General features: G+C 33.0%; 1 protein-coding gene and 1 pseudogene across 2 annotated transcripts; both read right to left on the bottom strand.

Moving 5' to 3' along the window:
* Positions 1–7,478: 7,478 nt before the first annotated feature.
* On the bottom strand, positions 7,479–10,116 carry LOC148624208 (sterile alpha motif domain-containing protein 15-like; annotated as a pseudogene). Its single transcript, XR_015919639.1, has 3 exons — positions 9,690–10,116; positions 8,252–8,350; positions 7,479–7,978 (listed from the first exon to the last, which is right to left on the bottom strand). The product of XR_015919639.1 is annotated as a sterile alpha motif domain-containing protein 15-like (transcript).
* Positions 10,117–12,099: 1,983 nt separating this feature from the next.
* On the bottom strand, positions 12,100–15,543 carry LOC148624207 (uncharacterized). Its single transcript, XM_088566733.1, has 3 exons — positions 15,141–15,543; positions 14,877–15,026; positions 12,100–13,247 (listed from the first exon to the last, which is right to left on the bottom strand). Exons 1-3 carry the CDS (start codon positions 15,313–15,315, stop codon positions 13,030–13,032), a joined length of 543 nt encoding a protein of 180 aa, XP_088422859.1. The 5' UTR covers positions 15,316–15,543; the 3' UTR covers positions 12,100–13,029.
* Between the last annotated feature and the right edge of the window lie 665 nt (positions 15,544–16,208).

Genomic DNA, 16,208 nt, shown 5'->3' with positions numbered 1-16,208 from the left:
CTCTAATTGGTAGAAAATAGGTTAAAATTACATGGGATTTTTTTTCATTAATCAATTCTGACTAAAAGTTGTGATTTAGGTCAGTGGAAGAAGGTTAAAATTTAGGACTTTTAACTCAGTTCATTGGTCATGTTTACCCCACCTCCGAGTTATATGTATTAATTTCAGAAAATGATGGTAAAATTTTCTACTATTTATGTATAAAATCCTGTTTGTACATATCTTTAGGCCAGAGAAGTTTTATTCAGTTTGCGCCGGTGGAATTTTTTTGACCTGTTCAAATATGTATATTGAAATGCACATGAAAATTAATTGCGGTCTCGTGCCAACAGTTACTGCAAAAACGAATACCAAAAACCAGCTCCATGATTATAACGATGACAAGTAAGGCGCATTACAGAAAGTACAATTCGTCGCTGAGTTGCTTTAATCGTAACAATAACCAAAGGAAGCATGACCAACTATTCCGTGCCAAGAGGAACTGCAAGGTTTAAGAATGGTGGGTTCAACGAGGAAATAAAAACCACGAAGGCAACATTCAACAAAAAGAAAGAGTAAACACAAAAATACATAGTAGTGAATTCTTCAACCACTTAAAGGAATTTAATGAAGATTTTCTTAATGCCGTATCCAGTGAAATTCCTGGTTACGAAGAATTAGATTGTGAAGTATACGAAAAGCGAAATCTATTAAGCAATAGCTAATTTAAAACGTGATAAAAGTCATGGTGTAGATGGTATCTTATATGAATACCTAATCGAATGTAAAGATGTGCTTGTACCAATCTTATGCAAAATGTTCAATGGTATCTTAGTATCAGGACTCTTCCCTGAAGAATGGTCCTTGACCATTCTTGTACCTGTTCACAGTAGAGGTGACCCTAGTGACTGTAATAACTTGCGAGGCATCAGTCTTCTAAGCTGCTTAGCCACACTGTTCACTAATGCACTGATCGATTGTTCATGTAATTATGACACTATAACTGATGCGCAGTTTGGGTTCCGAAAAGGACTATCAATCGACTTCGAATACAAAATAGCTTTCTAAGAAAAAGAGAATTCTATTCTTGTTATGTTGATTGTGCTGAAGTTCTTGACCAGGTGGACAGAATAAAAATGTGGTTTAAATTGCCATAGTATGCCAAGGTAAATTATTAAATGTCATTAAGTCAATGTATGCAAAAGTATTTTAGTGAATGGTTTTTATACAGATTTTTTTTACAATGATGTTGGTTTAATGCAAGGCGAAGTTCTGTCTCCCATCTTACTTGGTATATACGTAAACGACTGTAAATCAGAATTTTTTTGTGTGTGCAAAAATGTGAATATGTTGAAATGAAAGAGTTGAGTGTCTTCTTATTCATGTATCCTGATGATATGGTTATTTTTTTCAGAAAGTGTACAATGTTTGAAAATATGCTGACTGTTTTGTATGAGTATACGAGAAAATGCATGGTAACTGTCTGTGAATGTTAGCAAAACAAAAATTGTAGTTTTTAGAAATGGAGGCAAAACCAACAATCATGAAAATGGTTGTATGATGGCGTGGAAGATGAAATCAATTTACTTATTAAGGTTTTATACTTTTAAGTAAAGTTACAATGGAAAGTTTTATGTCACTTAAAAACACTACTGAGCAAGTTAGAAAAAGTAAGTTTTCCCTTTTTTTAAAATGTGAATAAATTTTCCTTCACTCATAAAACTTTGTTATCATTGTTTGACACGTATGTGAATAGTGTATTGCTATAAATGGATCTGAGATATGGGGTTTTCACAAAGCATAGAATGCCAAAAATAAATCATTTAGAGTTTCGCAAAAGGAAATTGTAAGTCGGGTCAACGAGGCAAGTGTTCATTGTATTAAATATGATTTCTACTTTTTGTCTTCAACCATATCTATGTGAACCTATACCTTGTATGCTGAAGAAGTTCTAAACCAAGATGAGATTACTTGCAATTGAAAGGGGTAGAAATACTAAAGTCAATAGAAATCTGCATATTTGATGATACCGAATTCTATTTTATTCGTGTATGTCCTTTTTTATCAAAATTCTAAATAGGTGCTTATTAAACAGTCTATTTTTTTTAAAACCTTCTGATTACAAATTACAGCAGCTTTTTAATTTAAAAAGTTTCAGGCAATTATGCGATCCTGGAAATTTATTTATAGAGCTTTTAAAATTCAGAATGACTTTCTTTAAAAAGAGTTTACTTGTTACTTGTGTACTATGTAACTTACACTACTTGGTAGTTTACCATATTGCATTTACTTATACATGATTAATTTACTTAATGTGTTAAAAAATCATGTATGTTTTATAACTTCTGGTCTGCATAGGTTTCATAAAAATCTCAAACTGAGATTTTCATCAAATCCTTGAGTTTCTCCTCAAATCTTCGATTTCAAGTGATTTAATTGGTTGATATTTGAGTTGAGGAAGAATTTGAGGAAAATCGCAAATTGAGTTTTTTTTATGAAACCGGACCCTGTCATGTTAATTGACCTATATGCTAAATAGCACTTGGTATAATAACGAAAGAATAGAATGCTCCAAGTTTAATCTTAAATGAATCTGTGAGAAAATCTCCAATCTTTATAAACATGCTGTTGATTGACTGTACATATCAACTATTAAATCATAAAAAAAGAGTGCCAACATTCATAATCAACCATTTAATTTTTATACGAGAATGAATGACACTATAAAATGCTTTGTAAATATCAAAAAACATATAAATAATCGACCACTACTTAAGCTATATATAAATATTTATCAATGAATGTCTTGAAAATAAATACATGGTCAGCAGTTCGTGCATTTTTTGTAAATCCTATTTGTGAATCATTAATCGATTTATATTTATCTAAAAACGATCCAATCTTTTATTCAATATATTTAATGAATGGCTTTTATTTATTTTGATTTTATTGAACCATTATATTAATTTTTGACTCTTCACATTGAATAATCCGTGAAGTTAGGAATTTGTTATTGTGGTATTAACATTTTTATGTGTCCGTCTATCTGTCCATCAGTCCTCTTTTTCTCATCGCAACTAGTCTGACACTACCAAACAGAATTTCATGACACCATATGGCCAGGATACAGTATGTAGATATGCATATAATTAGGAAATTCTGATCCCCAAATTGACCCCCCAATTTTTTTTTTCGAGTTACGGTACTTGTACAGTTTGTCATTGCAGTGCAAGTCATTGGGAGGATTGAGCTGAACCAACAGACCTTGAGTATCACAAGTCTTGGAAGGATTTCTGATCTGCAAACCATATCTTCATACAAAAATAAACAAGTTCTTAATTTGGCAAATCTAGCAAGCGGAGGTATCATTAGTGTATTACAGACATTTGATTTACTAAAAAAATCACTACTAACAAATGACGCGGGGGCTCCTGTGACAAACAGGGCTTCCAATTTTTTTAATAGAATTTTCCTTTTATGAATGAATCGCTTTTGGGTATCCCCAGTATCATCAAGGTAGTTCTCATTTTGAATAAATCATTCTCAAACAGTTGTTCTTTTTCTGAAATGTCTTCTTTTAGGGTTGTTTCTTTTGTCTAGGTCTAAATAAAGATATATCCGCTGAGTTCAGCTCTGTAAAGGCTTGAGATTTTTCATTAATTTCTTAGGGTGTAGATAAATAAATAGATTTCATTTTTTGTTGAATATTAGGTGAAGCAATAGTTTCTTGAGACATGGCTGGAGAATTTTCAGTTCATTTGTAATTACCTTTGATCAGGTTGGATGAATTATCTTTCAGAGGTTTTCCTGAAAACTTATCTAAAGAAATTTCAAAAGAAATTTTTCAGTGACAATAATGGAAAGTTGACAAAATCAGTTGTATGAAAATAAAGTATTTTACCAAAAATATCATCATATGCTTAAGAAATAACTCCTGGAAGGGGTAGATTTGTACTCATTTTAACATGGGTACGGCATTTATATTCGATTATTTAACACCGAGTGACAAAAATTTCCGTAGGCGTAGCCCGTATGGAAGTTGGATTAAGTTTGTATATTTATGCATCGTATAATTAGATAACCTCTCAGCCATTAAATCATCGCGTGAACGTTTTTAAATGGGTGTTAAAGCTGGGGTTGTACAGACATATATTAAATCATGATCTATTTATTTTTGTTTTGGAATAAGATGAACTTGGGGGCTGTACAGAGATAAAGATCTTTTGTCATTGACGTTATTTTTCAATTGGATAACCAAACATGTTCCTGTTTTACTTTTGTCTAATGTATTACGATGAACTAAACTAAAGAAAATAATAAAAAAAAACTTTGAGTTATCTTTCTTTACCTTGGGTTGATCAAAAGTATACAAACTCAATGATAGTATATTTACTTCCTTGCCCCAATCTGGAATGTTAATTTGTCTATCTTATCCGTAGTATACCTTGGTCTTTGTTGGTTCTTCTAAGAACAGCATGGTTCTTAGTATTTGATGCCAAAAGATACACATATTTGTCCAATAAATGGAAATAGTTGTTATCTTTATTGGTATGCCAAACCAGAAGTTGCTATCGTTTGAAACATATATATTTTCTTTATTTCCTATGAAATCCCATTTGTCAAGCCATCTATAATTTCGAAATTTAAACGATTCAGTCGTTTGTCTCTTCTTAGTGCTGCAAGAGAAACAACGTCTTTTTTTTTTACACCATTCCACTTTTTTATTTCTTGAAGCTTACCCACCCTTTCAAGAGGATAATTATTCTTCACATCATTAGTTAGTGAATGAAGAATTACTGCCTTAGGTTCAAGTTCAGAATTTATGATAACTTCTTAGGTCTTTTCTATTATAAATGCTGTAGTTTTTATCACATCATCTTGATACGATGATTTTTCTGTATGTAAACTTATTTTGTTAGAAGTCTAGATTAATAGAGCTTAAGTTTCGGTTTTCGTTTATTATTTATACTGTTTGCCCGGGCTTGACATACTGTCCTGTTTCTGTTGATCTGCTCTTTGTGGAGAAAACATACTTGAAAGTTGAGTTTTGAGTTTGAATATTTCATTTAATTAAATACATGTATATCAAATTTCTGTTTTACTTCTTTATTTTTATCAAAATTTTTAGTACATGTATTTTCATTGCTTATTTCTACATTTTTTTTTATTGAGCAAGTCGTTTGCTTTCTTAACTTCTACAATCTCTTTCTCGAGTTGAGTATCTTTAAATTTTTGAGTTTGTAAATTTTATATTGTTAATTCTTTTCTCTAGATTGTAATAGCATTTTTCCATTTTAGTGCTTGTATTGCTATTTAAAGGTACTTTGTCATCTTGATTTTTAAGTAGACCGATTGAAGTTATTAAAGGCTTGATGGCTTTCGTAACTGCTGAGGTCAAAGTGTTTTTTCCAGCTTATTATAGATTCATTGGCTTTGTTGAGGGACTTCATAAATTCAGTATATCGGAGTCTAAATGCTCAACTTCATTTTTGTTTTTTTAAAGTTTCATTTTTGATCACTTTTTGTGTTATTACAAGATTCATGACTCTTATCTTGTAACTTCGCGTTTGTTTCATGTTGATATAATGGTTTTAAGAGTTGAGCTTTTCATTAATCATACCCACTGTTTTCACTTTGTACCGTAGAATTTGAGCAAATAAAGCTAACAAATAGATAGGGATTAGGTAATTGTGGTGAAAACACTTGGAGAAGAATAAAAATAAGTGTTTTACTTTTTTATTCTAAAATTTTGTCTGATATGGACATGAAGTAACTGCATTGTGGTATTTGTAAATGTACGCAATTCAGCAAACGCTGTACATCAGAGCATATTAATCTAGAGGGAGAAATGAGCAAAAACTTCTTGTTTGTGCTCATTTTTGCCATATGTTTTTGACAGGGAGAAGTTTTTGTAAAAGACTACATACACTAAATTGTAAATATTATTTTTTTCCAAACAGAATTTACTAAAACTTCTCCTTGTCATCTATGTCTAGATTAGGCCATGTTACAAGCATGTTTTTTTTGTACGTGATCGATTTTACATCCTCTAGAAAACACAGGCAAAGACCATACTTTTAAAAAAAGATCGTTTTCCACTTTTCAGCTGTTTGATTTTGCGAACGAGCAGAAATCATTAGATATAGATTTTCAGATTGAATAACTGAATTAGAAAATTGCATATTAAAATACATATGTTCGTACATGCAATACTGTATATATCTTCTATATTTTCTTTTATTTGTTTGCTTTGAGGCTTGACCCCAATGTTTTTTTTTTCTAATTGGGTTACCCTTTTTAAAAATAGAATTTATACTTACAAAGGAGGGCTCCATGTGCTCTGAATTTTTTCTCATACGCAGACTCCGAAGAAGGTTATATTTAGAATCAGATATTTTGGTGCATTTTTTGTTGTAATATTCTTTGTACATCGTATTTTTGTTGAATAAGGCTTTTGAATCCCTCAGGTCGAGCAAAAGTATAGATAAAAAAATAAGTTCAAATAAGAATAGGCAAAAAGTCCCTGGTGAAATAAATGGAGACCATGGTTGAGTTCAGGGAGTGTATATCAAATATAATGTGACATAAAGTTCTTGTTGAGGCGACATCCACCCGCTCTAATGAACAATGGGGAACTGAAACAGAAACGACACAAAATGAGGAAGGTAATTTCCGACAAATTAACTTGTTCTTTTTTTTTTTAAACTGTAGTATGATTTCTATTTTTATTGATTTTTAGCATCAGTAGTATTTATGTTTAAGATAAGTATGCCCCGTATTTGTCATTAATAATTTTTTTCTGTGGGTACTCAGGGAGCCTACCATTTGATTTTTATGGGGAGGTTAGGATCATATTTGGATTGAAAATTTCAATAAAAAATGAATAAAAAAAACCAGGACAGACTGAAAGAAAAAATAAAATGCAGAATCTATTATTCTCCTAATACGCAGAAAAAAGATAGGACCTAATTTTCATAAAAGATAAAAAGGCATGATAGAAAGTTTGATCCTAGTCCACCCCATAAAAATCAAATGGTTTCTCCTTAATATTTTCAAAAAAGGAACAGATAAAGTGAGACGCAACAAATGCACCAGCTTATAACATAATGACAAAACGGTAAATACCTTCAGAGATCAACAAATGGTCTTCAACAAGCGTAAGCACTCCTTTAGTATAAGCTCGACAACAAAAGTAATAAATTCAATGTTAACATAAAGGTGGCACTTTTTTCAAAATTAACTAAAACGTAAAATATCGCCACAAAGAGACATTGATCAACACCCCCTGACTTGAGAAGCCACCAAAAAGGGGGTAATTTAAGTTCAATGTGTAGGTAAAAATTTTCGGGGCCTCACACCCGTACCATATTACCTGTTAAGTACACCCCACCCCGTTGGAGAACCGCATGTCAATGGTGGGGTTAAACTTGCCCTTCCCTAGCACATAATAATTGTGTACTTGGTATCAACTATAGTATACTCATTTCGGAAATTCTAGATCTTAGAACCAATACTTTATTCATATCATTCATTTCTTGTTTAAATAATTTTCGTTCCTGTCTTTGATTAAATACAAGAACGTATTGTAATTTTCAATATACAGCAGCATTTGAACACTAATAAAGCTTGTATAGTAGCCACGTGGTTCCTACATATAGAAAATGCCATTTCTAGAGATAACCACTATGTCCAGTTATATTCAAACGTCTGTAAATAGTAAAATGACGCTTTTCTTGATTTGAGATAAAACAAACAATCTACATCAACTGCACAATATCAATTATCATTAATATCGAAATTAACTATGCTGACAGGTTCCGTGTATGATCTGGAAAATAATGTCTACTATCCCTGAGAAAGTTTTTATAAGTTAGTTATCTGTAAGTAAACCACTCCTTCTCTTTATTTCAATATAAGCATACTTCGGATCTTTCATCGCCGTTTCCCTTTTCTTCACTTTCGGTAATTCGAGCAGGCGCCGAATGGCTCTAGTTATTTCCTGAAAATAAATAAAACCTGCATGTTTATTGTATTATAAATTACAATACGAAGACTACCACATGGCACAATCTTTAAAGGTACAACTGAATTAGCTCATTACTGGCCAGAAAGGTTTTTAAAATAAATTAGCATAAAGTCCGAATAAATGCCCTCTTTATTTTTTTTTAATGTTTACATTTAATGATTTATGTCTGTGGCCCTTTGTGTTCATTTGTAGTAATACTTGTCCGTATTTCTGCTAGATACCCGTATATATAACTATAATACATACCTTTATATGCTCGAAATCATGGACTCCCATACTTGGCAAAGCAGAGCTATCGATAACTATAAGCTTTCTACCATTTACATAGTTATCCTTGAAGCAGTCCTGTAGAATATATTAATTTCCTGGATATTATAATGTTTGCTCGTTAATCTTTAACCATAAAGATGCACGATATCACAATTTTTTAATCAAGCATGTATTTCGAAACTTCGAAAGTGTAAACTTTCTATAAAAAGCTTGCATGAAGATGGCATATTTTCTGTTGTATATTTTTTTCTGTTGCAAGCTATATCGCATGATACGCTTAAAATGTAATTTCAGTCTCAATTTCAAGTACATGTATTTGTAATAGACGCTGATACTTCTACCACATTAAAGTAAAGGCAATGAGGGGGGGGGGGTGTCCTCACTTCCACTAAAATCTAAAAACAGATCCAGGTGAAATTTCCATCATCTAACGCAATGTTGCTAAAATACACCCATACAGCTTAATAAAAACAACCATGTCATGCGGCGTTTCTGTCCATAAATTATGGTTCAAAAAGGGTGATACTTTTTCAAACATCAATTTTTCAGTAGCCACCCTAAGCCTTAAGTGACCCATAAAATATACATATATGGGCTGCTAGCTTTCAAATTCGATACTTTTGGTTCCTTACTTTTTACCAACCCCCCCCCCCCCAAAAAAAAAAAAACAGTTGTTGGTTTTGCTTGTTTTAATGTCTCAATAAAGCTTTATTTCCACAGATTGTCATAAAAAGTGACCTATCTGTAGAGTGTAACCAATACCCCACAAATAACACAAACTAATTAAAAGAATGACAAGGAAACTAGAGAATAGATGATCAACCCAGCATGGGTCAGACGTACCGGTAAAAGGTCCCCTACATGTTATCGTATAGTTTAGTTAAACGTTTCCCTCCTTTACAGTAGGTCGTCGGGCAACCAGTGTCTGTAGTGTCCTTTATCTCAAGTTACTAAGGATGGATGCGATACAATGCGTATAAAATTTCCGAACCTTGTCCAATATTTAAGAAGTATTTCCAATTTATGTTATAGATCGCAAAGCTGTCATTCTGTAAAATAGATCAATTTAAGTTAAATGTCTGGGCATCAGGAAAATGCTTGTTACGGCCCCTTATTCCTACACGGTTTAAAGCAAAAACCCCAAAAGTCAATACCAATCTTCCTTTGAGAGATGACACATTGTTTAACACTTATACCCAAGTAACTCCCCGGACACCAAATGTCTACAAAGGAAGACTGCATGAAATCCTTATACAACCGCACCTTTTCTTTGCGCACGTATATATAAAATATCCGAGATCCAAGTGGTTGTCATTTTCATAACATTTATAAAGTCAACAATGAACACCAAACTTGTAGAATAATTATAAGTACGATATAAATTAGCATAGAAATTAATTGTAATCTTACGTACTACATATTGAGGAAAACCTAATTCTTCTACCCACTCTGCTACTTCTTCAATATTCCAGTAAAGAGAAACGGGAATCTTAGATTCTATATCAGACTGAACAGCACGACTCACTCTTCTTGCCATATCTGACGTTGCTAATACTGCACACTGTGACGTCTTTAGTTTCTAACGTTATAATATCTTACTAAAAATTAAACGAGGCTATTCAAAGTAATTAGAATCACCTCCAGGGGCGGATCCAGAATTTTAGGTTAGAGGCGTAAATAGAAATGGGAGGGGAGAGAGACATTGTGAAAAATCAAGACTTCATGAAAACAAAAAAAGTAATCTTAATTTTTGAAGGGATCCGCTCCTAAGAATGAGTCTGCGCCTAATCTCAAAGCTTATTTAACTTCCGTTAAAAATGGAGCGTAATTATCACTTCTCAACATATACCGTTATATAATGTAATTATAAGATATTCTCGCCTTAAGTTCGTACTGGTCTTAAAAATGGTACATGGACGAATGTAATTCATCACTTATATGAAAGGTGGGCGTAAGGCGGGAGGCCATTAATATTAAAAGAAACATTTTAATAGTGCCAGATTATGAATACTCAATTAAACACATCATTTCCAAGCAAACAGATGATATGTGTCTCTTATTTAATTTAAGCACAGTTGTGCACTCGTTCTGTACCATGTGTGAGAACATTCTACAACTTTATTAAAAGAAGCAACATTCTACCTTACATACAGATGAAAAATATGAAGATCAGCATTCTCACAATGCATGTCAGGAATCTTGTGTGTCTGTGGGGTGGTTCTCACGGACAAGAAGTAGACGCTAGGGCCCTGAAATTGTGAGGATGGAGGATCAGACAAAATTCTTTCAAGTGTGGAAATCCCAGTCTCGTCTTGATAATAAAGTGATTGGTATCTAATGCAAGTGATTCAACATTGACACATGAGACTAGGGTATGTCTTTGTCCGTACTTAATTTTGTTTATATTTAAGTGGGAAATATATTTTGTAACAGTCTTTGTGAGAGTTCATCACTACTGCTTTTCCTGTTTACAAAAATTACCATACAACTGCCTGTTTTTGAAAGCATGTGAGATATTTTGCTCCAGAATCAGGCAACTCAGAGGTCAAAACCAAGGGCTTCTATCGATCTTGGTAATATTTGTGCTTGCTTAATCAAATAAATTTAAATGGACTAAAAAAAAATCATAACAATATCAAACTTTGCTAATTTCAGTGTTTAATAGAACACAGAGGTTCTTTCATACCTACCTACCTACCTACTTCACATAGCTAAGAAGTATATTTTGGAAAACCCACTTTGTGGATACAACTTGTAACAAATGGAGACCTGTCTATTTTTCCCATGAACTAAACAAGTTTTGCTGAATCCTAAAGACGTTTAGATTTTATTCTCTTTCAAGTTGACGGGTTCGACTGGCAAAACAGGATAATAAACCATGATTTTTGTAGGAGTTCATAATTATTTTAACTGCTTTATAATACAAAAACAGGAGATGTTTTTTGTGGGTGCTGACTTGTTTTCATTTTCATTATCTTCACTTTTTATTTGTAAGTATGTTTTATCATGTTGTCTAAATCGTGTATGTAGATAGTCTCCAGTTTTTACGTTTTACCCATGTACTTGGATTTGATGCTTCGTATTTTTTGTCGATATTTAGATCAGAGCATTTTGCTGACAGTATAATTATAATAAATCCAAAATCTAACTAGACAATACCCTTAACGGGACTAATATCCCCACAGCTCGTTGAACCCTGTACATTTGAGGACCAATGTGGATACGATTCATATTGGACACAAGTTTTATAGGGGATAAACTAAGTACTTCTGACAAACAATTTTGCTACCATTTCTAAAACACCCGACTCCAAGCACAATGACAGAATAATATGAGGAAGGTGAGACCTTAAACGCTGCCGAAAAAAAAACATATAAATTCAAACACCTAAGTTCTTTCATAATTTTTGGCAGTGCTGTTATTATTAATTTCTTTGTTTTTACTAGAGCAATATAGTTAAATTGTATGAAATGCTTGTTTTTGGCCCCTTTTGAGTCCCTAATTCTAAAACTGTTGGGGTTATAATCAAATCAATATCAATTTGGAAATTGAAAAAAAATTACCAATATTAAAAATATCACTCCAAAACCAAGTGTCTACAGACGGTAACATGGACGACAGTGCCATACCATTAAACGATCGCAATTTGTGTTATGCAGTCGTATAAAAACAAATGTAATCTCGAAAAGTAAGATAAATCATTTTGGGTATGAGAGGGCAGCAAAATCTTAGAAAATACTAGTGGGATCAACAAGAGTCATGATATTTGTAATAAGCTCATCGGGTGTCATTGTGATTTTGTAGAGAGAAAAAAACATACAGTATACTGTATATTAACTATTTATTGTAAAACGAAGAAAAAATACACAAAGCATTCTACGCAATAGCAAAACTGACACTAATCATTGCATATATTTGGTCATTATTGCACAACTTAAAAGCCTTTGGTTTATAAAAAATATAAGCTTACTAGTAACGCTATTTATATATAAAATATATGAGGTATAATAAGGTGGATAAAAATGCAGGAAACAACTAAGAACGAACATTTTTCACAAGTTTAACAATAGAAAAGATGGAAGGCCTCGTCATTTTTTTTAACAACAACTAAGAGTTGCATCTTCAAGTTCGACCTTGGAAAACTTATCAATTTATAAACATAAACAGAGACCGCTGCCAAATCACTATTTCCTGATTAAACTGACAAAATGCTATATTTAGCACGGAGAGCGTTGGAAGGCACAAACGGTTTTTCACTCTAATCTGGGGCTGGTGACCTTTGTCATGGGAAAAAGTATGACTCATATCACAATATATTTGTCAGTTAGATCATGCTCCAAATCAAATTTAAGTAGCAGCAGCTGTCCTACTCTAAAGATCATTTTAACAGATGAAAAGTCACACAGCAGTAGAAGGTTTTTGATGAACCACGTCAAAATTACTTCTCAATACACAGTAAAATGAGTATTGAAATCAATACAGCCGCATATATACCATATTTATTCGTATGTGTTGTTACCAAGGATATACTACGTTCAATTACCACGTGAATCGATACAAGGGAGGCTGTTGAGGGGTTAACTGAATTTTATACTAGTGTACAACACATTTCATCCTTTCAGCTGAACGCCTACATATCTTCTTAATTATGTCATAGGCGTTTCATAGGTTTACATTGAAATAAATTTTGCTTTATATAAATGTCTCCAAGCCTGAACACTGTAGGAATATAAAAGAGTTATAATGTTGTATGTCTATCGTACTGTAACAGTTCGTGTAGTAGTGACCGTGCGGACAGCTGTTCCACCAGTTGTTGTCGTTCTACCAATAATGATGATTCTTCTCTCCGGTATCAGCAATACACCGGCAACGACGGCTAGAATTCCGGCAATGACACACAAATAGAATGCCCAACTTAAATTAGAACTAAATCTGGTTACCCAACAGATGATCCCAATAAACACACACGCAGCTGGAAAACGGGAAAGACGCAATATATAGTTAAAACGACATAACCAAGAACATAATCATAACAGATAAATAAACACTATTAAGATAACAGATCAATTGACACTCAGACAACAGATCAATAGACACTCATGTTTTTTTATTCGAAGCTTCATAACAAAAGTTCACTAGACTGTTCTATTGTTAATTAGCTATTGTCAGAAATTTAACAAAGTCGACGAGCAATAAAACAAAGTGAAATGTTAAAGTACAATGAGTTTTTTCATGCAAATCCCAATTTCTCATGTTTTATTTCCGGTCGCGCATTTAAAATGATCAAGTCCTTCGTAATGTGGGCCATTTTTATTGATGGAGCTTTACCTATAGGTATACTTGTTCCACTGAAGTATAGTATCAGTACATAGGGAGCCACAGGCATTTGTATTTATACGAATAGGCAACCGGAATAAACAAGAGGCTCCCAGGAGCCTGAATCGCTCACCTTGTTGAATTTTGTTTGCCTTTCAAAGGCAATAAATTAAACAAGAAGTTGTCCAACAATTTTTAGTCAAGAAGTCTTTGGTAGCACTTATCACAAGATCTTTTCAACAACTGAAAGTTTCTTTTAATCTATCATAGTTTTCAAGATATTGACTGAAAACTATTAAAAAAAGTCATTTTTCCCCTTTCAAGGGTAATAACTCTTACAATGTGTCTGAAGACAAGACTTTTGTAGTCCTAATAATATGGATCACTTCAGCTATTGAAAGAATTTGGATAAACCTAACCGTTTAGGAGATATATGTGAAAAACTATTGTCTGACCCCTATGTTCTATTTTTAGCGGCCACGTTTTTCGACGAATGAAAAATCCCCACATCAGTTCTATGCAGGATACCCCAAGAAACATTCATACCAAGTTGGGTTCCAATTGGTCAAGTAGTGTCAGAGGAGAAGATTTTTGAAAGAAATAATATTAAAAATAGCAAAAATCTTTGAAAAAGGGCAATAACTCCAACATGGGTTCACGGATTAAAACCAAAATTTGACCAGAGATAGATCTCATCATGCTGAACACTTTTAGCCTCGTTAGAATTAAGCTAAACCTAACGGTTTAGGAGATATATATGAAAAACTACTGTCTGACCCCTATGTTCTATTTTTAGTAACGGCAGCCACGCTAATCGACGAATCTAAAAAAAATCCCCACATCAGTTCTATGCAGAATACCCCAAGGAACATTCATACCAAGTTTGGTTCTAATTAGTCAAGTAGTTTCAGAGGAGAAGAGTTTTGTATAATTGTTAACGACGACGACGACGGACGACGACGACGACGGACGCCAAGTGATGGCAATAGCTCACATGGCCTTTGGCTAGGTGAGCTAAAAATGAAGGTTTAATTTACATGAAACAAATGCCTATGATCTAAGACTTTGACTTTAAGACTTAGACTTTACCTTTATTTCATTTTATTAAGTCTAACAACCCACGAACATAAGTGGAAGTATTTGAATATGCGAAAAAAAAAGTTTACCAAACTAACAGTAGATTATATAGCATAGAGCTTTTTAAACAAAGGATCGATTTATAATAAATGTCAGGAGCGCCATCTTTGAGTTGCCATCACTGTTCTACATAACAATTTATACTAACCTGTGATAAAACATATGATGATAGAGGCTAGAATGAGGTCTGATCTTGGACATTGGCACCAATATAACAGCAATAAAATCACCAAGACAACAAACAATATCAGAGCAATGGCAGAGAACGCTCTGGCTGCTTTAACAGCGGTTGTAGCCCCTACAAAAAAAAGGGAAAAGTATGATAAAATAAAGATTTTGGGAATACAAATTACTAGTATGAAGTTTCCTTGAACCAATCTAATACAGTGTTAAACACGTCTTAAATACTTACTGTAGCTAAGACATTGGTCACCATGATAGATTCTATCATCGCAAGACTGCCATAGTCCAACATTGTTCACACGGGTTGAATACCAATAAGGCGATGCAAATCCAATTAATTCAAAAACCAATCCGACACATATCAGCGCAAAGGCCACCTTAAAATACACCGACACTATGAACATATTGAATTCGGAAAATATCCTTAATCTTGCCTTCCTTTGAACGTTCACAGATTAATGCTACTACACATAAAACGCAGCATATATGGGAGGCACCTTTAAGGGGTATGCACCTCTCACGTTATTATTATGTTTATATTCAAAAGGCCAATAAATTCTTCCAAGAAAGTACTCGCTGTACAGTGCTTACAAGAACATGAACTGTTTCGTACAATCGATTTGCATCACAATGACTTGGATACAATTTACTTAACATCTTGCCAATGCGAGAGGTTCTTAAGGGTAAAAATTTTACATAACAATGTACGCCCTTGGATGTTTGATTGATGAGTAATATACACTTGTTAAAACATACAGTTCACACCTCAAATTACGTTAATACTGAAAATTGAATTACTTTACATACATCGTTGTAAAATATTTCTAGTTATACTTTTATTTAATTTTCATACAAGATTCCAGTTTGTATATGCGTTTATTCTTTAATTTACCACGGAGATTGAATGGATATTCTAAAAATAATCTCATCTGAGGCGGTAAAGGAGGGATGTCAAAGCTGTATGTCCACCAGTTTTGTCGATAGTCGAGAAAATCGTTTAAGGCCTGGAACATTGATTATTCGATCAATGAACTGTGCTTGCAATATTTTTTTTTACGTCTCGCAGTCAAAATTATTTTGAAGTTGGCAAAGGGTAGTATTTTTTCAAACAAATTTCAGTTATAACTATGTGGAAATTATTTCTTTATAGGGCCTTAATTTAATTATTGATTGATTAAAAAACTTAATTGGGATGTGGTATTGAAACAAAAATTTGAGGAAAGCATTGTACCGACATTGTTAAAACTTTATCCATATAAATATATACATTTATAGAAAGATTGTGTAAGTTTATAAG

Source organism: Perna viridis, chromosome 2 (assembly GCF_037379345.1).
Source record: "Perna viridis isolate PV_CMFRI_1.1 ecotype Kerala chromosome 2, ASM3737934v1, whole genome shotgun sequence".
Taxonomy (NCBI): Eukaryota; Metazoa; Mollusca; class Bivalvia; order Mytilida; family Mytilidae; genus Perna; species Perna viridis.
Note: the sequence above shows the minus strand (reverse complement) of the source record. Positions and strands in the feature narration are given on the sequence as shown.